At 36.4% G+C, this 26566-nt stretch overlaps 1 protein-coding gene across 1 annotated transcript in view; it reads right to left on the bottom strand.

The window, feature by feature from the left end:
• LOC100889569 (guanylate cyclase soluble subunit alpha-2-like) overlaps nt 1–26566 on the bottom strand; it is a 56615-nt gene that overhangs the window by 7150 nt on the left and 22899 nt on the right. Inside the window, exons 6-7 of the mRNA XM_030980229.1 lie at nt 15654–16139; nt 3817–3960 (exon numbers count right to left, since the gene is read on the bottom strand). Of these exons, the coding sequence (XP_030836089.1) occupies nt 3817–3960; nt 15654–16139 (630 nt within the window). The remainder of the gene's footprint in view (nt 1–3816; nt 3961–15653; nt 16140–26566) is intronic.

Here is a 26566-nt window from a genome sequence, read left to right as displayed (position 1 = left end):
CAATGTATAATAACCAATTCATGTGCTATATAAACGTAAAATATTTTATTGATGCCGTATAATTTGATTTGAAAAAGCTTCAATGATTCCAAAAATAATTCAATTTTCCTCGGATAAAATGAATACTCGTTCCCTTAAATCCCCCTGAGAGTCTTCTCATAGCAACATTACTATAAAGGACAAAATAAGTTTTAATCAAATTTGATATCCTTATTGCTTCCCTTATGCCTCTGGGCGAAGTATCTAACACCGTGAATTTCTATAATAATTCAATCAAAATGGGAATAACAATAAAATTCAAATTAGTCATGGGTGTTATTGAATGTTTCCAAATGGCAATTTCTAGGAATATTTCCTCCATTATATAAAGGAAAGGAAACACAATACTGACTTTGTTTAAGTTTTGTTCCATTACATTTGACAGCTTGTTTTCTTACACAAGTGAAATTTTCATAATTGATCGACAAATTATGATTTGCAAGCAATAATCCAGGGGTGGCGACTGGCGTCTGAGAAGCATAGAAGAGGCAATAACGCACCGTTCACTCAGCTCAGGTAGAGTAATGGCCTGGGATACAGAGCCTGTGTACAGGATTAAAGTAAGCCGATATTAAATCTACCGCAATAACGCATCTTCACACGTTGCCAATTTAATCCTATCTCTTATCTCTTCACGCAAGGTAGAATCCATAATTAAAAGATGGCATTTTTCGCAAGCTGAGATGGAAAGGTTGCCGTAGGCATGGTGGGAATGGGCGGTAAAACCTTCATAATGAATTATTCAATATTTATGTATCTGTGGGGAGAACAGTGTTTACCAAGAAATTGATTTAGAAGGCACATGCAGAGCTTTGATAGCTTGTTACATTTCCATTCATTATTTATGACTAAATTCATTTGGTTAAAATATAAAACACATGAAACCAGTACCCACCCATCTCTATTTCTACCGATAAATAGAGAAGGGGAGAGAACGAGAAAAAAAGAAAGAGGGAAGGGAAGGAGGTGGTGTGATATAGAGGCAGCAAGGGGAAGTGAACAAGTGAGGGTGAGAGAGTTAGAGTGAGAGAGAGAGAGAGAGAGAGAGAGAAAGAGACAGAGAGAAGGGGGATGGCTGGAAAGAGAAAGAAAAGTGAATGGGAGCGGGAGAAAAAAATAGTGATGTGCCTTTTATTACTTACACCCATGTATAATAATGACAAGAAAGATGCTAAAACGGTGAGTATCGAAACACTGATAGTGTTCATCCTTTGGAAATACAAATTTCAAAAGCCAATGTTTGTAATCTACTGCGCTTGAGTTTAGAAATAAATGTAAAAACCTTTTTTTTTTTCTCGATGAGGTACCAAGAAATTTTAAAGAAAATATTAAAGTGTAAACACCATCCCGCTCTTCGATTTGTTTCTTCCTGTGTCTTCTTGATAGTTATGCTAACTGAAAGTAATTGAAAGTTCTGTTGTCAATCGCGTGTTTGATTTAACACAGCCCTGCATGTCTTAGGGTTCTCATTAAAACAAGTTCTGAATTTAACCCATAATTTGAGGAGGCACGAAGGCTCAGTTGTAGAGCAGTGGCTTCGTAACAGAGAGGACCAGGGTTCGAAACCAAGTCAATGCGCTACTGTCCTTTGGTAAAGTATTATTCCTCAGTATCTAGTCCCTCGGAAAGGACTTAAAGTCGTCGGTCCTATGATTTCTAACTTACAAGCATACACATACTTTCTTAGTAGTCAGGTAAACAAAAGAAGTCGTCATTCACCAGTGGATGGTAGGAATATGGACAATGTCAGAAAAATGGGATGTGTTACGAAGTTGAAGAAGATGCCAACTTTCTTCCAGGAAATATACCCATATTGATGAAGAGTCTCTCGCGTTTTTATTCGGGACAGCACGATTTGCAATTTTAGATTTGATGATTGTTTGCGGCGAAAGAGGCGGGTAATGAGGTAAAACAAATGAAATGGAGTGGAGTCGTGAGGAAGCATTAATCAAGGCTTCCATTTTGACACAGGGATTCATTCCTTGTCACGATCTTACGCATGGGCTGTACTTACGCTTCATTTAAGATGGATACTTATTTCTTACAGGCCAGGATCTGTCTAAGATTACGAAACCAAGAAGTAATGTGATGTCATAGAGATTCCACAGTACCTACAAACCATAAACCACAGACAAGAAGGCGTATTCAGAACGCGTAAGGAATCCTCACCGCAGCCTTCATTTGGTGTAGTAGGACGGCGGTAGACCTTTTATTACTTTATTCGGAAAACCGTTCATTTTACCATCCTTTGCAACGGTGTTAGCCTCAAAATGATTATTATGAAATCAATAGGTATTACCAGGGCAGGATTTCGTCTACATCAGATAGAGAATGGTTTAGACCTGACGAAGAGTGCCACATACAGAGACATTACCTTATCGACTTTAGGAGGGCCATTTAGGGTATAGAGGAAACATGATTATCTGTCTGATACTGGCTCAACATTCTTTTTTAAAAAGCTTTTTTATTCTTCTAAGTCAGAGGTCTTTGGGAGGTGTTTTCATTAAACCATAGTGATAACATGTATTCTAACAGTACGATTATCTTTAAGATCTGGTAAGGTATACACAGGTTTCTGAGTAATAATATTAACAAATACTAATGATGTTCTCATAATGAAATTCTCGTTTCAACTTTCATTTGACAAAACTAGCATATCAAATGAAAAAAGAGCTTCTATGGTAATCCAAAGAAATTGTTATCATCATCATCATCATCATCACTATTATCACGATCGTCGCATTCATCATCATCATAATCAACGTGATTTATAATCACAACCATAGTCAACGTCATCAATATAAGCAGCATCATAATTATATCATCATTTATATATACGCCGTTTATGATGATTCAATATTTAAACGCCTTATCATTTTATTTGATATTTCAAAAACCCTTCCGTTGTTATAGTTTAAGTTTGATTGGAAACCACTTAAAGACAATGGTTAACAAAAAAGTTTGTTAAACACGGAAAGTACGGTAGTCATGTCGCAATGCGAGTGAAAGTTTGAGCTCTACATAACCTAGAGTGAATAATTATAGTATATGTATGATGATTACGGTACTTCCCACTTCAAAAAAAAAGTATAATAATTTATTTAGTGGGGTATTTTTAAAATCAGTTTATTTCAACCGTAAAGTAAGGATACTTTTAACAAATTGTGTATCGTATGGATAATTCTGCTTCTACTGAACCCTGACAATACCATGACCTAAGATTTCAGTCAGAAAAGAGTTGATACCGAATTGTCTACTAGACCTGGGGGTGTTTCACAAAGATCCTAAGTCGAACTTAACACTAAGTTGGACTTTAACATTATTTAGCCTTATGTAGCCTTATGTAACATTATGTAGCCTTGAAATAAAATATTTTCAAAAGCAGAAAATCAAGTATATTAGACTTTTCATACATTCCACAACAAGAACATGAAATCTCCTTGATAATAGACAATATGAGTGATTCGGATCAACATTTTATGCCTTTAAAAATAACTTTTACAAAATATTTAAAAAGATTCTAACGGCTTTCTATAATTGTTAAGTCCAACTAAGCGATAAGTTCAACTTATGATTTTTGTGAAACATTCCCCCTTCCTGAACACCTATAAAATAGAAATAAAAAACATTTAAAAAATACACACACACACACGTGCATCGGCTTTTCCTCCTGCAACAAGAACACTAAGAAAAGTGCCCTTTATGAAAGGGCGTCAAATTTTCAACAACTTTATGGGGTTCTCGAAAATATTTGAGTGTTAATAATTAGCTGCTTACCCTGAGTGCGTTTCCCTGATGTGACTTTACAGCCGCTGCAGCCTCCATCATTTTAATCGCCATCTTTGCAGCTAATTGCGCGTGCGTGTTGGAAGATTTGTGAAGTCCTGAGGCAACGCAGTACGCGTCACCAATCGTTTCCACCTACGAGAGAAAGAGAGAAAGAGAGAGAAAGAGAGAAAGAGAGAGAGAGAGAGAGAGAGAGAGAGAGAGAGAGAGAGAGAGAGAGAGAGAAGACAGAGAGACAGACAGAGGAAGAACGAGAAAGAGAAAGGTTCCATATAATTTTGATATCATACATTTATAGTCATATCGATATTTTCCGTATTTTCAACTATAAATTTACGATTGTACTTAGATCCATTCAACTCGCCAGACAACAATAATTTTGTTTCCCAGGGAAGCCTCATCCGCTTCAATGATATCATTCCTGGGGTTCTGCAATCATTATCCCCCCATTCAATTGCCAGATACATATTAACACCTTGGTCGAGAATGGCAAATGTGGATTCGAACCCTCAACCCTATAGAGTCACATGAATGAACCACTATGTCACGACACCTCAACACAATCATTCACAAATTCTGGATTGGATAACCCCTTAAACATAATGCGTTGTTTCTTTAATGCCACTTTTAGAATGAAAATATAAAAATATTGCTCCAAACAACTTTTCTCCCTAAAAATAATGATCGACGAGTATGAGGATGAGTTTATGCCTGTAATGATGGTTAGTGTGTTTTCATATATGACTGCAGTCCTTCGATATATTGTAGATCATCAGTTCCCCCAGGCACTGCTCATCTCTCTGGTATGTTCCCAACTATTATGCTTACCTTTCTATGGAGACAAACTGAGCTCAGACTTAACCTCATTCATCTGACTGAAATATTACCACAAAAAGGGCACAGATTGCCCGAAGACCGGAAAAATGATCGATTGGAACATTGTAATATATGTCATTTCTCACCCACGATCATGCTAATGAACGTTGATAGGTGAATCTTGAGCATGGTAATGTCTCAAGAAGGTCTTCAGGAGACAATACAGGAATTAGACCATGCGGCCTTACTTTGGTAACCTGGCTAACGGCTACTGTCAAGAATCTTGAAATATATTTCATGAATAATCGAAAGCCGGTGAACCGGAATTAGGGCAGAAGGCAGAAGATCAGAGAGAGGGTGACGACTGAGAGGCTCGTGATCAGTATATCGATTGAAGGACGATAATTGACGAGCCCATTGCGCTTGTAAATCAAGTCCTTGGAGGGAGAAACTCTCTCGCATACAATGAATAGTTTTAAGGAAAGGGATATCACTATAGTTCCAAAGAATACCCTCGCATATCTGTGAACAGGTTACAAATAAAAATCATTTGTTTGAATACTTCAATAATATCCACTATTTTAGACTTCTTTCCTTAGAATTTGTTTTTATTTTCATCTTAGAATAAATACGAACATTTTACATAAAATAATGGAAGAGCAATTTTTCTTGTATCTTGTTTAAGAACATTTCCAGGTGAATATGCCTATTGGTGTGACGTAAAAGGTGAATTAATAAATAGTAACGATTGGTTTCAAGTTACTTCATGAAACAAAAATAAACATGAAAACTAAGGTTTTTATTGAACAGTTCGTGTTTGTCATAAAATTGTACAGGGCTATGATAATTATTTACTTAACCATTCCAAGGTCTAGGTAATTCCTGACCAGGGAGCGTAGCAATAGAACAAGATTTTTATTTAAGAAAATAAAATAAAATGCCTTCACTATGTTCAGCAGTTCAGAAACCTACAGATACGATAACGCCTTCAATCATTGCTTCCACTTCTGTTTGCTTTTTCTCCGTCAAAGTATCAAGGACAACGCGTCCACGTTCTACAATATCGCATCGCCTGAAACTTTGATGAGCTTCCATGAACCGAGGCGCTCATTAAGCATTCCAGGAAACGTCTTCTTCCCAAGTAAAGAGTGTCAGTGTAGATTCATGTCTTGCTCGAGGACATCACTGAAGTGCCGCTGCCGGAATTTGAACTATACCCAACTGACCCACATTCAGGTAAAGGTATCCATCAGACCAGACACTTTGCATAATTAAACAACATGTGCATTAAGAAAACATGGAAACAATGAATAATGTAGCATAGGTTTAACAAATACGTGCCCCTAAGATCTTCCTTTGGGATGGAATGTTTCTTCAGCAACATTGTACTGCAGACATGTTATCTGATAAGGGTCCCGTCTTATAAAGAGCTGATATCAATCGCAACTTATTTGCGATTGATATTAATCGCAACTATGTACATAGGAGATGGGAGACTGAAAACTTGCGATTGATTGGAGGACTTACGATTGATTTGGATCAATCGTAACTCTTTAAAAGACGGGGCCAAGAACATGTTAGTTGCGGATGTGAACAGATCATATGACGCCAGAGTTATGTAGGATGGACTTAAGCTGCGCAGTGGGCAGTGTCATTGACCAGTCAATGACTGTAACTGATTACATTTCAATCATATTATGGTTCATTACTTCCTGTTTAAAATGACTAATTAAAGTAGTTATGCTTCAAAGACAAAAGCATGATGATGGTGTGTTTGGGTCGCATGGTAAAATGTTTACTGTCTACGGGGCTTAGTGTGTCTTTTTCTTCTTAAAGAAGACTTCGTGAAATTTAAATTACCACTTAAAAAAGCCTACTCTTTAGAGGAAAAAATTGCTCTCAGTCTCCTGTTGTTTCCCTTCTTTCACTGTCCTTTTATTTTTTTGTCTCCCGTTATTCTCTTTTCATTCCAAGTCTTTATTCTATATCATAGTGATAAGATAATAATTAATTCAGAGAGAGAGAGAAAGACGAACGTATTCAACTTAAAACATTAAGAGAGTGGCGATATTGATTTGATTTGATTTTTATTTGATTTTTATTTCTGCATTTTTTCCATATAAAATATAACTGAATAACAAAGAACATATAAATGTAAGGTATAATACAACATAAACAAACAATAATTTCTTCATGTCAAATTTTTTTTTTACATAATATAGTACATATAATAACGAAACTGAATATTTCCATAACATATAATCATAAATTTAAAGTATTATCCGAACTTTGGAAAAAAAAATGGAAAAGTGCAGGAGACCGCAATCATAAGCAAAGCTTGACAAGGATGGCGGCCTCAAAAAAAAAAAAAAAAAAAAAATCTTAAGGTAAACCTTAAAATGAAAAAGTGTTCAAACGATCTTTGTGTATGAGTTTGTGAGTGTGTTGTGCAAGTGTGTATATATATATATATTTATATAGTGTGTGTATGTGTGTATTGGGAAACAATCATGCGTGCAATCAGACAAATGAGATAATTTTGCGAGGTACATTTTTAATCCAAAGAGAAAGTGATTAAACTATACATCGTGACTTCAAACTCCGCCATTATTACACCTTTTCCCCGCTCCTCGGCGTTCCCGTTTTAATCACCTTGATACATTGTACATATTGATAAGTCCTTCTTGTGTAATTTAAAATGCGTGTTACACATTTAATTGATAATTTTAAACCTCTGTCACATCGTACTAATGTAATTATTTTGTCTTTTTGTTGTCAGTCTCGCGTCGATAGAATGAGTGTGACCGGCGTATGACCAATGAGAGGGCGAGATGGGAAACCCCTCGATCGAACCAGGCATCCAAACACCTAAATTATTCAGGAAATCGGAAGATTGACGACGAATTACATAAAAACTTCCCTAGATGTTTGGATTGCGTGTTGAGGCGAGAGGTTGATACTCGCTCCCTGATTGGTCAATTTGTTTTTAGGTGATTAGATAAAAAGAATTCGTTTCATTTTATTTGATCTTTATGGCATTGATGGCGTCGAATTCAATGTTTATTTAAATTCATTTATTCATGATTTAACCCTTTCGAGACAATCATTCCACACATCGTTTTATTCGGAGCCCTACCAATATGCCAGATGCATAAGTAGAAAAGACAAACAGTTGCACAATGCATTCATTTGTGTTTCATGACTATATTGCTTTTGATGCAAGGAATTTTAAAAGGAAAAATAACTTTCAAAATCTTGAATTGGCAACACGTTGAGAGATTCAAAATGATTGTGTTTTTGATCAAAAAATTCATTTTCCCTTTTTCGACAATACTCCTCCCAATGTTACATTATATTTATTTGACCGATGTAACAACTAAAGAAAATATTATTGTTACCGATTTGAAGAAAAATAATTATGCGATCAATTAAAGCCCTAAAATAAATCCTGTCCCGGTAGAGTAGATGCAAATCACGATTAGCAGCCAATGGCTAAATGGCTCACAATTTACTAAAAATATAATATTTTTGACTTAGTAATTTGTTATAACGTGATCTACCAACCAACCAATGTAAAATTGTTAACTATTTTGTCAAGTGTGATGACGCCATGGATACGTGAAAATACAATAGAAAAAAAAGTGAAAAGGATATTTTGAAAAGATGCCCTTAAGAAACACTGCACGAAGACGTCACAGTGGCTGTATATGTTCCCTCTGTTTGTCCATCCTAGGTTTTGAGGCGGTTGACCCTATCCTGACTCGTATGCTAGCCCCAGGTCGGCAAGGGGCGAAGGTAATCATTAGCGGTTCAACGCGAGTCCGCAAGACCTTTTCTTCACAGTTCATAAGCTTAGCCTGTATATTTATACCTGTCTTCTCTAGGCAACTTTCATCTACTTAAACAAATGGGGAACTTTGGGAGGTTCTGTAAGTATTTTATATGTCTATATACAGTGCGTTCCAGAAAAAAACGAAACTGAGAATTATCGATGTTTTATCATAACTTAATCAAAATTATAATTAATAAATGACACATACCTGTAAAGCTTAGATCCTCCTCTTTCATTGATGCAACTCATTTGATACATATTTCACACATGAGTAATTAAAAACAATTTGAAGAAAGGGTACCAAAAAGTCATTTGGCAAACGGTATCTGAATGACATGCATTTCATAAATACCTAGTATCTCACCGCCGCTGTACTCAATATATATTTGGAAAAGGCAGAACAAATTGTTCCTAAGCGACTTTTAGCTTTGCATGTCAGCATCTGCGTATACAAACAAAAAAGAGTTCATTTACTTTCGTAGAACAACAAACAAGCCTTACGCCATTAAAGCAAAGGCTTAAGCCTATTTGGGGCAAAAAGCTGACGTCCTGTACATCGTCGTTTTGCTTTGGCGCCCTTTCAGGAAAAGAAGCGATTTTTTGTTTGTTACTCCTCCTACCCGAGGGTGATGCTGTCAACCTGCCAATCAATCTCAGGCTGAATAAATACATTTATCGCATCTAAAAAGCCTTGAAGAAAGACTTTTGAATGGGGACCGACGGCTGGCTTCTCAGTCTGAATATAGTCTTGTCTACTCTTTGCACACCGCCATTGAAAGTGGCTACTAATTTGCATTTTCTATCCTCTGCGGTTTGTGCCCTTTGAGACCTCATACTAAGGAGATACATTGACAGACTACGAGCGGACCTAAGGGCTTGTAGCGTCAGTCATCGGTTTACAGAGTAGGGGCCAAGCGGCCGAAAAAGAATTAACTTTACGATGAAGTGGACGACGTTGCTGCTTTTACGTTACCCAGACCATTCATGTTTGAAAAGTTGTGACGTCGGATTCTTCTATAAATTCATTTCTATTGAGGTTAAATTATGTGCAAATACTCTCTATCTAATGTTTTCTTAGAGTGATAAGTTTAAAAAGTAGCCCTTTTTCTAAACTATGTACAAAATACAAGCCTGTTTTGGCATAGGTGACATGCTCCAGTAAACACCAACGAACGAGGGATGATTAATTTCATGTGAGGCCATCCATGCAGCGGTTGAATCTTATTGGTCGATATATCGATGCTCCCACCCCTATCCTAAGAAAATGTTACATTGCCAATATCATTGTAAATGCGTTTCCGTGTGGTTTATTAGGCTTTTTAATTGGTTGAATAAGCCTGTAGGGTAACTTTGTGTACTACTGGAAATTGATTTAAGCTGTGTAATTCATGAAGTGCATGGCATTATTAATAAAATTTAATATTTTTTCTTCTTCATTCCACTGCACCTGACAATGAATGTGTAAGTTAACGAAGTTACTAGTGAATTACATCTACAGAGACTATTCATCATACTTTGACAAGAATTGCATTGTTGGTCTAGCCACCTTGGGGGCAATACATCACGATATACGTCATTTTAAATGAAAATAATTGCAAGACACAGACAATGTTAACAAAATTAGTGATGGAATTCTAAAGATGCTTGCAAAGAATTCCCAGCCGTCGTTGAGAAGAGATTGGAAGGTGACAATGAGTCAAGGATAATCGTCAGTGTTGAATGACATCCTCGTCTCCCGTATGACCCGCCAATATCTACTAAACCCAATCTACAAAATTATTGGTAGTGTGTCCTTCAGGCATCTTGGTCATCGAATTGCGACCTCTCTCTGGTTGCTTTTTTGAGCTCCGTGAAACCTCTCCTGTGGCTTGTCACTTCCACCCACTTCATTTCAACATGCCTTGTCGTTGTTCCTCAACCAGGAGATCACGATGGGGTCTTCAGGCTGTCTGATACAGACGATCAAACTGAGCAGAATGATGCTAGCAGAGTTTTTGCGTGGCGCCAAGTTCCCGCGTATTTTGCATCAGAATGACGGTTTCGATCACGTGACATTGTTTTCTCAAATGGCTTAAAACGGCGGGAGAGTAAACAAGGCACAATGAAATGACGGGAAAGATTTGAAGACATGACCCACATCATTCGGTCTGAATAAGAAATCCATGTCAAATTAGATAGGATAGAAGATAGGGCAGGAGGACGGCAACTGAAAATACAAACATATTTGCTTCAAAATTGAATCCCATGCAGGATGACCTATTTCTATCAGAGTATAGATAACGTTATAAAAAGCCTACCTCTCCCGAAATATCAATAACGAAAACATGCTGGGAGATCTGTTAGAACTGTACCTTTAATAACTTTGAAAGGTTAAACTTAGGAAGATACATGTATTCATAATAGGCGGTAGAATGTGATGTAGGGTCGAGTATGAATAAATCAATAATCGGATTTTGTTTAGGATAATAGGAGGTAGGCTGAGAGAGAATGTGTCGAATTAAGTATTGAATTTCTCACTTGCTATGCTTAAATAAAACTATATAGACATTCGGCACCTAGCTCTTGTCATTTAATCAATTGACGTGCAGTCGAAAGCCTTTGGCATTCTGCATGATCTAACTACCATAACTAAGAGAAAAATAGCATCGTAGGCGGATGATGATGTATTAGAATTAGAGTAATGCCCCATCTGCCGACTCGAGACTTCTCATATAATATTCAAGCTAGAAAAATAGCGGGAAATTTAACCCCTCCAGCGCATTTCTTTGAGATAAAATGACCAATCGGCTGCAAATCGGACGAAATTTTGCACATTGCTGTTTTTTTTTTATATTTCAGGCCAATTTGAGACGTGTTTCCGATTCACAGGCCTTCAGAAACCCCATGGTTTTGTTTTACATTTAAACAGAACCTCAGAAATTATGGTGATGTCAATCATTTATACATATCTTTGAACTTTGTAATCTTTGTTTGTATTGATCAGTCTCTCGACTGTTTTAACATGGAATTTTATCTTAATAAACCGAAATGAATATCTAACCTTAAATACAGATTTCTTTTCATACTCATTGTCGGACCATAAATTGGCAGTAAAGGCTAACTTGGCCATTTTATTTGTTTAATTCGGTTGGGAGGTATTTTGATGAACTTATCAGATTGCAGACTGTTCCTTGTTGTAGTGTATCTGCGTCAACAACGTAACACGATTAAGTTACATCGTGTTAGTATGTAGTTTAAACTAAACATGTCAGTTAGTATAACATGGGAGAACTGACACGCCGGAAGGACAAGCAAACTGTCGCCATGGTTCGTAACGTCAAGCTGTACGATGCATTGTGCCTAGGTACAGAGCAGCTGATGACACAATCAACTAATTAGCTCTAATTCTACTTCTTTACTACCATGTCAGAAAAAGAAAAAATCATCACATTTCTAAGGGAATTTATATTTTCTTGATTTGTCACTCAATTAAAACATAATAGCTCAATCGTAATCTAAATATAAATCATTCTGGCAATTATGTTGAGCAATATTTCTCTATTTCCTTGAAATGCATTGTGCGCTGATTACGGTTGCCGGAGCTAAAGCTAGGGTAATAATTTGCTAAACTCTTTGGAAGCGCATAGAGACGTTAGTAATGTGATATGCGCTATAGAAGAGCCAAATATTATTATTATTTTTGATTATTATTAAAGCATTCGTCAAAATGCTCCACGACATAAGAGCCATAAAGAGAATCATGATAGCGCCTAAAACCCCACACAGATTTGAAAAGAAACACAAACACTAAGAGAAATAAGTATATCGCATTAGATTACTGGGGAACGAAGTATACGTTTTAAGGGATCTTCTAAAGAGGAGGGAGAAGTGGGATATTGTTGTACTAAAGCTGTTTCAAAAATCTCCAAAGTAAATCCATATGAAGACACTTACATGGAAATCCATTACAAAATGTATTTCCTGCTTATACACTCGTAAGTTATCTTCATTTATTTATACAACAATATTGTTCCTCTTCTATTCAAAGGGGAAAATTGCACCTGCCGGTATTTTTGGTTCATTGCTCTCTCTCTTCACATGATTATTCAGTATACTTTAGACAAATAATAACCGCATCAGATTCACTCCTTTTACATGTCTGAAGTATATGGTCTTGTCGTCGAAACTGTGTATATTTGGAACATCTTAACCCAACCAATCAATAATATATCATCAATTGCTACTCATTTCATGAATATGTTTGTAAATTAAAAGAGATATATGAATAAAATGAAGAAAAAAAGAATTCTGGACAATTGTCGCTTATGTTAGGTGTTGAGTTGCTTTTGAGCCAAAACTTAAGTATTTATGAACTAAAATTGGTAGTTCATTACCAATTCGAACATTTTTATTTTCCGTTACAGATTAGCTCATATGATATTAAAGAAAACATATTCATTTTAGATACATAGTATGATGAAAACTATAATACTATTATTGTTTTACTTTGAGAAGGACACTGATTCATTTTTAGTTATCTGGAAATTGGTTTCTTGAATGACTCAACTCAATTAAAGATTATACTCATCATCATCAAAAAATAAAATAATTGGTTTTTAAGGTTGCTTTTAGTTCATACTATAATCATTTCGCTTATCTGTTGTATACAAACAAAAATGACAGGACAGGATACAGTAGTCATGTAATTTAACACAACATGTATTATTCTGTAGTCTAATTTGTATTTCTTCTTTATTACTTCCTTCATTATTGTGTGGCCCTCGGGATTGCTGTCCTCAATAGAAAGCCCAATATCTGTGCATTATGTTGAATATTTAATCGAAATGAAGGTTTAAAGGCTTACATCTTATAACGTATTAAACTGATTTCATTTATTATACAATATCACATAATGTAAAAGGACACCTTTTGACAGACTATTCACGAATTGTCAGTCATCAATCCATCACTTAGGAAGTAGTGTTCAATCCTATAACACCTTGTATACAGCTATGTCTTTTGGATTGGCATCGCATTTCTATTGATATCCTTTACTATCATGTATATATCACACATATCCATCTAAGAAAAAAAAGTAATTCAATCCGAGCAAAAGGAGATCTATTGAATGACACCTGTTACAACATCTTGTCATAATATAAGTTTACAAGAATGAATGGAGGAAACGATTCAGAGAGTGGATTTATTTTAAATATTTAGAAAGGTAGGGATTGGATTTTAAATTGATATAATGAAGTGGAATTTACTATTATATATTCTTTGTAACATAAATTTTAACCAAACTTAATGAAACTCTTCCTTAAGGCATTCAGTTTGAGGATTTTCCCGTATTTCTGAATAATTCTTCATGAATACTGCAAACGAGACGGATAGCAACAGAGAGACGGAGACCACAAAGAAAATAAAATATGTAAAGAAAATAACAAGTAAAAGAAGACGGGTGCTGAGGGATGAGAAGATGGTGAGGGAAGAAGAAAACAGAGAACACGGATAAAGTGAGCAGGAGGGAAAGGCTTACAGAAAAGTGAGAAACATCGAGCCACAAAGAGGGAAATTGGGGGGGGGGGGGGTGTACAAAAAAGAACTATTGCTTTATCTGTGCGACCCAAAGCTAGAACTAGATAAATATTTGGTTGTTGTATCCGGCCTACTGAGTAGCACAGTAATTATGAGATCGCATATAATGATATGGAAAAGAAGTTAACTGCAAACACCACATCACACCACATCAAATCAGAATAAAGCATATCAAGAGAGTTTTTTCTTTAGAATCACCACCACCCCCCCAAAAAAAAGTCCAGCACAGCTACACAAACACAGACCATTGATCATTTATTTATATCTAATTAGGTAGGTTTCGTAGGTTTCTTAACTTTTATAGACAATACTAACCTAGTGCGACCATCTGGTAGGTAATAAGTAACACGTCTATTTGCAGTGTTTTAGGAGGGTTAATTTGACCTAATATCACACTCAAGGCTTGTTCGGATACGGCGCGGTAAACCCATCCCAAAAGCCGCCGCGGTTGTTTTTTGACGTGTCAATGAATAGAAACTGCGCGCAACAAATTACTTGCGCGAATTAACTGTGCTCTATGCATATTTATGATATAAGATACAGAAAATTGAAACGTTTACACTTTACGTCATGAATGAAAATTTGACCGCCGCGGTTTTGCGCGTCGTATCTAAACGAGCCTTCACACGTCCCCTGTACTAGTTTACCACGACAGATGCAACGCATTACAGACTCTCAGCAAAACATGTTGAATTGTAATTGATGTTTCGATCCCGATCGAAGCCTTCTAATCCTGATCTATGCCATCATAGATGATTTGACCATGTTCGAAAATGGAATCAAAATAGGTAGGTGTAACATTAGATGTATAAAGTGCGTTCAATTGCGTGAGGGGTATTGATTACAGCGAAGCTCTTCGCGTAATACGTGTCAAGAATAAATTGGTTTAATCTCTCGTAAGTGCTCCCACTCGATTTCCCAATGACTCACCCACATGTAACCGATACAATGACTTAACTAAATTGTTAGACAATGGGATAAACATAACGCGTCGCAGATTATGTTACCAAATATTTTCCCCTGATAGTACGACGGAGAAACGTAGTGGAAATACTACCAGAGATGTAGATTCAATGACAACACTAGAACTCAAGGTGCTGTTAATAGCGGTGGGGGAAGTGTGAGGAGTAGCATAAGTATCGTCAGTTATACGAAGGAAATTTAGTCACCTCAGCTCCATATAAGAGGCGGGGTGCTTTAATGTCACTATTATAATGTCAAAACAAAGAATCTCAGAAATGTTGAACTACGTAAAACCGACTCGAATAGAACGTTTGTAGGAGTCGAATGATATGGGCATTGGAGGTTCCCTAACGGTTCAACCCCTACATTTTGACGGAGACATTCGTAAAGGAAAGGAAGAACAAGTCAAAGAGAAGAGATGAAGAAGTAAGCTAAAAAGAAGAAGTAGGAGAAGGGTTTGAAGAAGGGAAAGAAATAGAAGAAGAAGAAGAATTAACAGAAAAAAGAGAAGAGAGGGAGTATACATGTATAATATATAGAGTAAGAGAAAGAAAGAGAATACTGACAATGTTTAACATTTTGCGTAGAGAATCGCACCATAGAGAAATTGACGACCTATTGGGGAACATTGATAACTCACCTTATAGACATCAAGGATTCCGCAGAAAGAATCAAACTCAGTGTAGAGAGAATTGAGCATGTTCACCACCATGAAGGGTGTAGCGGTTGAGCAGATAGCAGTGAAGCCCACGATATCAGAGAACAACATGGACACACCTTCGACAGTCTGAGCCGGTACGGGTTCACCCCTCCAAAGTTTCTTGGCCACAGCCTCGGGGAAGATAAGATTGAGAAGATCGACGTTCTTCTGTCTCTCTGAGTCGAGGTTACCACTCGCTTCCTCCACCTGTGATTTGAGCTTGTCCATCCTCTGCTTGAGACCATCTTGAGCCCTGCTTTCCTCTCCTACCAGGATCAGATCTCTGGTAGCATCGTGGATAGGGATATCAGCGAGGTAAAGACCTCGTCCAGTCAACTCCTCCAGCTTACCAACCCTTGGTGAGCCAAGGAACAAGATGCAGTCACTCTCGGGGACATAGATCATCTGACCTGTTACCTCTATCGCCTGCAGAAGATAAGTAGGAGAAGAATTGAAAAGGAAAAATTGCATGAATGCATGACAAAACGAATTCGCTGTACAGTTCTGTGTTGATAGAACAATATTAGATACAGTAATACTTCAATCAGAAACAGGCGCCCTTGTCCAACAAAACGAAATACCAAAAATACCACTTATGATATAGATGTAAAGTGTATTATGACTTTAAAAACATAATATTCACATCGTTAAAGATATCTCACACTAAGGTCTTTACAACTTTAACAAAAGTAACGAAAAAGTTTTGTTCTTGCTTTCAAGTTCACTCCTATGATACGACACCTTTTTATGGATGTAGGGTGTAAATAGGCTTTTGAATCGTGCTAGTGAAAATAGCTAAGTTTGTTTTTCTCTTTAGAAGTAATCGTTTCAATGTTCATTGCAAAATTGTCAGAAATGTTGGAGTGTGAGACAAGAGATCCGTCACATAAATTGATGATGAACATATTATGACTTCTGCAATGTACAATTACTTCTTCAACATTGATTGATGAGATTTACCACATGTTATGGTGTTTTTATTTCTGACATTTACATACGATTAGATCTAATTTCTTGCATTCGAACTTTTACAGTTCAAAAAGTTGTTTGAACAATTAAATTCATCTATCTTTAGGTTACATTTCCGAAAAACAAAGTATACAATATAATTATGAACTGCACAGATGTTTCTCCAAACCATGCATAAAGCATGAAACATGATGACGATCAGGATAAATAGGGATAGATTGATTTTGTATCAGTTAAGAAATGTGATGTAAATGATTGATCCTGATTACATTTCGGTAACACCTAACGCTTTATCCAGGGGCAGTTTTTGTTTATACTATTAACTAGCAGCTGTCAATGCTTACTCATTGTCGCATAATATTTACAGGAAATATAGAAAAGAACAAAAGTATCATTTGTTTTTCATAACAACTAAGGAGTCAATGAACCCAATAGTAGAAGTGGCAGACACAGCGATTCATAATTGCGACTGCGAGACATGAGGAACACTAACACTCGGGTATATGAAGGAGAATGATATGAAGGTGAAGGACCATTATCCTTCTCCTCCCTTTTACCTGACTTCCCCTTCACCATTATTATCATTATAAGTATTGTTGTTATCATGCCAAAACACACCACTTATAAAGTACCATTACTCACATTCCGTGGTATACCATACACACCAGAATGCGACTAAGCTGTGAATGCCAAATCTTGCCTGATTTAAAAGTAAAAGTAAACTAAGGAAACAAGACAGTTTCAATGATATTTGATGTGATCACTTTACACGTAAACCCACCGGCTCAGACGCGTTCCCCATTTCTCACGTTTATTTGACACGGAAATAAATTGGAATGGATAAAACGACGTTTAGAGAGGTGTTTCCTTTGCTAAATTGAGGTCTACGGGAAAGACAAATTGATCTGACATCGACTAAGGTCCCTAAACCCAAACGGTCCCCGGAGAACTCCGCACTGCTTAAGGAGCGAGCCCATTTGATTGCATTACGTTTAGTATCTTTCTAAGCAACACACTTGCCACATTCCACTGGCTCATACCAAACTTTGTATCTACGAAGGTTTGTATAAACAAAGTAAAAAAATTATAGTAAGATCTTGCGACATAGGAAACTCAAGAAATGGATGAAAAAATGCTCTTGTTGATGTTATCTTTGCATTTTACATATTGCTGTTCTCATTTAGTAGATTTACCATCAAGAAACACGCGATCATCGGTCATTTTCGGTACGGACGAATAAAGATTGCGCTTCTATAAAAATCATATAAAACAGTATGATACCAAACATAGAAAGAAAAGAACAAAAGTTTACAAAGTTTAGACAAAATCATATTAAAGTAAAAACTTTTCAGTTTATCCAGAAACATTTATTAAAACAGTTATTCTGAAATAGCCATCTAAACCAGTTTTATAATTAGATGATAGAGTAATTGTTTCTTAACACATCCCAACTCAAAAGAAAATTTGAATATCAAAACTTAAAAAGCAATGATCTATAATCACAGCCGTTGCGGAAAGCAAAACTACAAAATCTGGCGCAAAACAAAACTTGCTTCCATCCAGTTATCAAAACAAACAAAAGTAGAAAAAGACCGCAGACTCGGGCTGTTCGGGTCTCGGCTGTTCTTGTTTTTCTCTCCCTAGTGCATCGTGGAAAATTAGATGGGAACAAAAAATCGTAATTGGCAAATTGACACTTGGAAACCTCTTTAGATGCAAATTGGTGTCGATTGTAGGCCATCGACCGATCAATGTCGCTGGGGATTATTGCTCGCTTTAGTCCACGTGTCTTCTGACAGACGACACATCGATAGGCATTCCCGCCAAAATGTCCAGGTCATTTACACCTCAGACCTTGTCCGATTCTTAAGAGCCCCCTGACTGGAAGGTTAGCCCAGTGATTGCAGATCAGACACGGGATGCCAGGGAAATGATTGGGAAGCCAGGTAAGGCGATGGATCAAAACAAACACCATGCATCAATTTACATTAATCTGGCATGAATTTTGGCGGGATAAAGTTTAATGTATTTTCAAACGCGGGAACCAAAGTTTTGATTCATCTAAATCAATCGCAAATACAGCATTAACATAGAATAAGTTGGCTTGCACCTGGAAATTAATATTAAGGCTCAAATTGCTTGACATTATATTAACAGTACTTATTCAAAAAGAAATGTTTGATATATATGAAAAAAACATAATACAATTTGAATTAATCGATGCTCTATTGACTTCGTTAATTTGCTTAAAATGAGGCAATTAATGAATTTAGTATAACAAATTAAGTTTCTTGACATTCATAGAATGATGTTAAATCACATCTCTCATAATCGACTTCTTAATGTGGAAGTTTGGTGGTATAGTTGTTCATTAGCTTGTCTCTCAATCTAAGTGTTGAGGTTTCCACATATGCCACTTTTTACCCAGGTGTAAATTGGTTTTTGGGGTGTCAGAAGCTATTAATTTGTTTATTGTTTACATAGCTCTACGTTTAACCTCATCTGTCACAATACCGTTTTATAAACCAATCTGACATGGCTATGCTTGTTTATGAATATTTATGCTAAGTCTTTCTAAATTCTCATCGATTTGATTGATTTCACGTAAAAGTAAAAACTCTGGTTTTTCTATACAACGAAATAGTACCCGCTGCCAAAAGATATGACATAAAAAAGAACCATATATACGTCATATCTTGTACGGAAAGTGGCATCAAGATCTAACACAGCTGCTACTATGTGTGGTCATTTTGATTTCAAGCTCGATTGGACAGAATAATGGACCAAACGTAAAAAAGGAAACGACAGAAATTTGAAAGCATCTGCTCTATTACTGTCGACTGTGGATGGGTTGAAAAGCAGACGAAACAGTTTAGATTACTGGCCGGTAAATGTCAAACATTGGGGTTATTTAAGAGCGCCAAGTTCGATCACAATGTTTACGTATAAACGGAGTAGATCTGGGAAGAGGAAATGGCAGCTCGGCACGTGTGCAGGCCAAGCCACAGGCATTTACCACAATACATCGCACAATTCCAGGGCATAAATCTCAAAGCATAAAGGGCCTCGTCTTGTCAATGATTTAGAAGAAAGAGATAAGCACAGAGGACGTTTCGATGTGACTTCAGCTTGCCTCTGCGGGCAAACATCTGGCCTAATGACTGATATTTAAGCAAATTGTGTCAATTTCAGGATAAAAAAGAAGCTTATCCCTTTAAAAGACTGTGATTAATCTAATTATCGGTAGATTTTGAGGAGGTATGTCGTCATAAGACCCTGGAGATGAGACGGGACGGTATCTCACATGTCATCGGGCTTAACATGATGGTCACTCGTAATTGCAGATGCACCCTTCTTCAAATCGAAAGAAAAAAAATATCTGTAGCGTCAATTTAAATCGTCCCGAGTGCTTGAAGCTGAAAAGAGCACATCACAGGTCGAGGGAGCGGATAGGGTGTTAAACCGAATCAAAATTGGCTAGATGAAATGCCAAGTGTTGGGAGTATGATTCCCCTCAAGGGGTCTGCTTGGTTGTTCACCTTCTAACCAATATCCAACCACTCCGGACTGCTTGACATGGTTCCATTAACCGCTCAGTTCACACACGTTTACTTAGGTGATGAGACCAAGATAATTTGCTTGTCATTGAATATCCAATTTACACCGGTCGTGGCGTATCGTTTTCATAACTCCCCGCCAAATTTCATTACAATATTTGGTTGCAAGAAATGCTGAGAAAAGAAGCAAAATTTCGAGTGCTTACTTAAGATGACAGAGAGAGGACATTATGGTGCCTAATTAGCAAATCAATTCCAATAAAATAATATTGTCTGGCGCCTGATGTATTGAAATACTTTGCGTCACGTGCACTTACACGATTTATATAGTCAGAATTTCGATATGTTGCAATGTGGAAATAAAAAACACGCCTTTTCTTTAATAGTTTACGATATCAAAATCATCACAGTCACGAACATTTTTTCTTTTCTTTTTAAAGAAATTGGAAAAAATATCATATTGTCTAATCAAAGAGAAAAAATAAGGTGGAACAAAGCTAACTGTGCACAGAGATAAATCATCGGGTTAGGAGTGAAATGAACTTCATTTTGATTCATTGCTGTTCAGTTCAATTGCTGACGCGCATTCCAATGACAGTGAAAGCTGGTTCATATCAAGGAAAGTAAAAATAAAGAAATATATAAAATGCATACACAAATTCACGTTGGAACCAGTAATACGAGATGAAAAGTACAATCTCCAAAAGGTCCTGGTTGACACCCGTAGACAGCCTGTAAGATAAATCACTGGTCTTGTATTCATGGTGTGGAATACAGATGAGCATCTTCCTCCATGAAAACATGTTTCTGTCTCCTGAGAGTCGAGCTGAGAACATACAACATCAATCTTTATACTCCTCTCATCTATCGAGTTCACAATATAGAAGCATGACATTCCTACAAATCTCAATTCACTTGAAAGATCCCCCTTCTACGCGTTATGATTCAAATCATTGAGGTTTTTATAAAGTAACCTATTCCTAATAGATTTTCATGGATTTCTTATAAAAATATGAAATGCATAAGTGAATTTTGGTTACAATTTGGTACGAATATCTCCTTCAGTCCTACCAAAATATACATCTATGTCATTGAAATATATCACCACGTCCCAAGATCCTCCCACTCGATCACTACAAGGGGTCGTATCTGGTAAGCTTATAATTCATAGTTGTATCACCTTCATAATGCCACCTCATAAACATGGACATGTATTAATCTACGGTAGATGTCGAGTCCCCGGCGGGAAAAGAGAAAAATAACTGCACACGGTAAGTATCATATATATGGCAGATTAAAGGGGATCCTTAAAGGTTTATTGCGTGGATTTAAATATCGGTTGATACTACAAGAAACCTAACCTAGCGATAATGGAAGATGGCAAAAATGTACCATTTGGCAATATTTCCAGTTTCATAATTACAATATTTATCATATTTCGAAAAATACTCAACAGAAACGTTGAAGAGTAGAATGACCCAAATTTCAATTTTAACTTTCAATTAAACGGAAGGATGACTTCTAAAACTCTATAAGAATGCCAACATAGTGATAGTGATATTTTTACTTTAAGACGAAGTAAGATATTTCGTGGTTTGGCCTCGGTTGATGAGACAAAAACCTAATATAATGAAAAATGAAGAAATATGTTATCTGTCAACTTTTCTGGTTTTAATCAAAACATCTAACCTCTTGAAAAACATATTTAATAGGATCGCTGACAGGCAGAATGACCCAATTTTCATGATCAATCTACATCAGAACGAATGACCTGCATTTCAGAATCAATCTAAAAAAAAGGGATGAATATATATAAAACTGTAAAAGGGATGTTACGATAGTGACTTTACTAACCGGAAAAATTTATTACCTGAACCCAAATTTACAAAAACTGGGGCTATATCATAATTAATTTCCAAGAATCATTGCTACTTGAAACAGCAAAGAAATATTAATTAAAAGTCGTGAAATCTGTAAAATTTTATGAAGGCTGAAATCAATTCGAAGGAGTTGAATGATGAAAAGACATTTTATTCAATGTATTGCTATGTATTTTTACGAAAATATTCTCCATGAAATTTTACTTTAAATAATTTTTAATAGCCTACCTTGATCTTTTTGGATCCTTATTTCTTGTTTGCATTAAACATTCTTTTTGTGAAATGAATTCAAATATCTGTTTCCTAAAAAAAACAGTTTCAGTCGACTAATTTACCAGTGTCTGGTACTTTCTTTTCGTTATGTCCTTTTTAAATAATGTATTATTCCATCAAAATTGAAATTCCAATAATTACCCTTTTGAGATTACTCGAAGAAAGTCCATTGAATCAAGATGAAATACTATTATGACTATACAGCGATCTGTTGTAGACGTAATACTTTTTAAATTTAGAAATGTATTTACGCCTTTTTTGACCGAATGCCATGAAGTTCCAATTCTATCACTTTAGATGATTTGACTTTAAAAAAAAATCAATTGAGAATATGCAGCGACGACATCCATGAGCCCAAGCTGGTGTATAAGCGAAGGTATTTGAGCAAAGCTGCTGTGTCCATTGATGAGTTCACCCTCAGTGATCTCTAGCCAGGTAGCTGAATGATGAAACTGTCATAAAAAGGACAATGCCATCGCAGTAAGAGGCATTCACCCGAGGCATCGAATGAAAATAAATGACTGCGGGATAATCAGAGACTTTAGCGCATGAATTGAGCGAAAGTTCTATCACATTCTAAATTTAGAGGATTAGCGGGTGCCCTGTACGTTGCGCTATGTATAACTGGACGGGTCCATCGCATATGCTTTTCGCCTATCTCTGAATATATCTTTCTACTTGACTAGTCTTGTCCTTGAACGCTGGGTAAGACCTCATCATCAGAGGATTTCTCATCCTATACAGCTCCCCCTTCTGCTTGGCGGCATCCTCAACATCTCATATTAGTCTCTTCTACTAAACTCATCATAACAACCACTTCAGGAAACTGACCAGATATTCTCAAAGCCTATTGATTATTTATTCGTAATGCACCAAATCCGTCTTTCCTATGGATCAGCTCTTTAATAAGAGGTGATCAAGACAAAATCAAGCAAAATAAAATTGTCATTAATGTTCATACCATCAAAGGTTTTATTTACGATTTTTCTTCAAGAGGTTGCTATAGTCAGAATACAGATAAGCTGCTAAGTGCAACAAAGGTACGAAAGATGATAGCTTAATTTTGCCAGGAGTATTACGGAATAATAAGAAGATGGTGGAAAAGAGAGCCCAATATGGTAGAATATAATAACAAAAATAAATAATAGGAAAGACCCTATACTCTACGATAAAAGTTTAAATGAATAATCACAAGAGTTAACGTCGAATTTAGGCCATATGAAACGAGAGAAACCTTTTAGTATTAGGAATTAAAATAGAACTGTAAGCAAAAAACCATTACATCCATTTTGTGAAAAATTGGATGGGATATATTGGCTTGATAGCTACATCTCTTAAACATATTCAATATTTAATTTGAAGTGATATCTTAAAATACACTGAACTATAATGATGTTGAATTTGTTCATATGAGTAGTATGTAATGTACTTTCAATTATACTAATTAATTATGAATCTGTGTTGAATGTTTATCAAATATTTATTTGTAACACCTGTGAATAATGGCCCCCCAAAAAAGAGGAAACAAATCTTTAACAAAATGTTTTTAAAAATCTCTAAAACGATAATCAATATAGGAAATTAGTCGTGGAATCTCAATTACGAAAAGAGAGAAGTGACGGAAGAAGTAAACACCCAATGTCTGAGAGCAGGTAGACTAGAGTTAAGGAGGAGTAAGGTTGACTGGTTGGATGGACTCATCATAGAGACTAATAACGCAAGAAGCCAACCAGTTAAACTACTCATGGCATGTTCGAATCAGTTCACTCAACCGTATTGTCCTAAAAACGCATGCAAGCATATGCTTTCAAATATCGAGGCCACAATTATGACCTTAAGAAAAATTTCTCTAAGACGGTTCATGGATCTTTATGATTTTAGCTATCACGACTGCCTAGTTTAATCCATACCGCTTTATTGTCTTAACCCTGTAACTTAACGACTATAGTCTCAAATCTGCAAGTAAGCGTCATTTTGGTGAAGCAACTTTCATCTGGGATATAGAAAAAGTAGAGTTTGGGGTTTGTTTATACTTCTTCATAGGAAATATTAGGATAGATTACGTATTGATTGGGGTTTGTTGAAAGATTGTCACGAAAATAACCTTGTAAACAAAACAGTTGGTCTCATTTTAAGATGGCTTTCAAAATAGATGGTTGGTGACGTCTAAATTAAGCAAATTATAAAGCTTTTTTTTAATATATTTTGTTTTAATTGTTTAGTTTTGACCTTTAAAAAATTGTATTGTAGATATTAAGAGGAAGACATGGTTTAGCTGACTGTGAAGCATGTCCGTCATCGATTTCTCCACGATCAAGTGGTTCAAAAATTAACACTTCAAACTTTAATATCTCTCATCATAACATGGCAGTGACTGGGTATAGTCTGTAATCGTTCACACATTCCTAATCTCCCTCAACGTCTTGTTTTTAATGACAGGGACTCGTCTTTCATCTCAGGAATTATTCTGTCAAATAACAACGTATTGGAAAGGCATTAGACACGGCCAGCGCGTGCTTCTTGTGCCCCCTCGTACACTTGAAGAGCCGGAATGCCCGACGACAACCGTTAATAATTTGTGTAGGTAATGTGGGAGGATTTTACGCTACTCATCCTCCTGTTATCAGAAGCATATTACCGTGTTCACTTCCACGACACGATGACTTTGACACGAGACCTCAAGAGCCAACAGTCAAAGAAGACAAACACGACTCTCAAACTTGGGATAATGTAAGATTTATGTATAGTTCTCCCTCTCATTTTATTGCAGTGGTATTTGTCCCTCACATTCTAACAACTAGGTCCTTATTTTATATGGATGTGGGAACGGTCCCGTCTGGTCCATTTACAAATATTCCATGTATCACGCCTTTTTAAATACATTTATCAAAAGAGTGCAACAGCTTCTCGTGCAACGCAGCGATTTCACTTAAGCGAAGCACATTATACTATGTGTGACCATCCTTTATTTTTTGCCATCGATACTTATCTTTCAACAAAGTGTTCGTATTTTCCAAATCAAGTAACGGTTTATAGGAGATTTCTATGACATAAACAATGCACGCAATAATGCATTTTTAAAAAATATCTATTTTAATAATCTTAAAAGCTCTCAATGAGCCCGTGTGCATCTATTATTATCAATCTGTCGATCTTAGGGATACCTGTAGTAATTGTTTTCCCTGCCACACTGAGTACCATTTTGTACAACGATGACCACACAAATTTGGCATTTCTATTTTCGAATTACCTTCAAGAAAACTAGCCACCTAGTTTTTACCCAATTTTTCCAGGAGTGCAAAACAAACACTTTCTTATATCATACTTGACGTGCTCGATGCTAAAGATCCCAACTCATATAACGTAGTTTGAAAACACATGGTGTGTTTGAAAACACATAGTGTATATGAAATGAATGTAAAATGTAAAACAGGAAAGCAATTAAATGTGACTGATAATCTCATAGGAAAAGAATGAATCGCATTTCATAATATGTGGAGCTTCTAACAAGTAGAACACAGATTGGAAAGAAATTCTGGGAAATCTCACCTGAGTGCTGTCGAGTGTTTCTAATGAATGACTTCTAGACATTGGATCGATGTTTCGAAATCGAATCGACCATTGCTTTCACCCAGGAGAGGAGCATTAAGAATGATGAATGATTATGAGTTCGCTATTTAAGTGCCAACATTAGCATATGACAGCGTCTACTTCTACCGCCGATATCTCTCAGACAGGTTTAGGGAATAGGATATGTTTCATTACCTCATTTTCTTTCAACCAAAAAGTTGCCAACGAAAGTAATATCGATAGGTCTTGAAGACTATCAAACAAGACGCGTACTGTGCAAGGGTGAGGAAAGGGGTGCTGGGAGCTGCAGTCCTAATTTTCGGGAAGTGAGGTGCTCGAAAACGTAATTTTGAAATCTTATCTATACTAGAGCATTTTAAAGATGCAATAAAGTTTGATCATATTGAAGACTATTTTCGCTCGCACGCTTCGTCCGCTCGCGAATTTTAGAAACTAAATAATTGGTATCTGGCCAAGAGACACCCCCCCCCCTCAGAGAAATATACCCCTACACCAATGTTGGCAAAGATAGGTCTTAAATCTAAATGTTATCCAATAATAACATTTTCCCGACATCTGAGTAGAGTTACAGACAATCACGTAA

Source organism: Strongylocentrotus purpuratus, unplaced genomic scaffold (assembly GCF_000002235.5).
Source record: "Strongylocentrotus purpuratus isolate Spur 01 unplaced genomic scaffold, Spur_5.0 spur5_scaffold_11, whole genome shotgun sequence".
NCBI classification, from domain to species: Eukaryota; Metazoa; Echinodermata; class Echinoidea; order Camarodonta; family Strongylocentrotidae; genus Strongylocentrotus; species Strongylocentrotus purpuratus.
The sequence above is the reverse complement of the archived record's forward strand: the minus strand, read 5'-3'. Positions and strand labels throughout refer to the sequence as shown.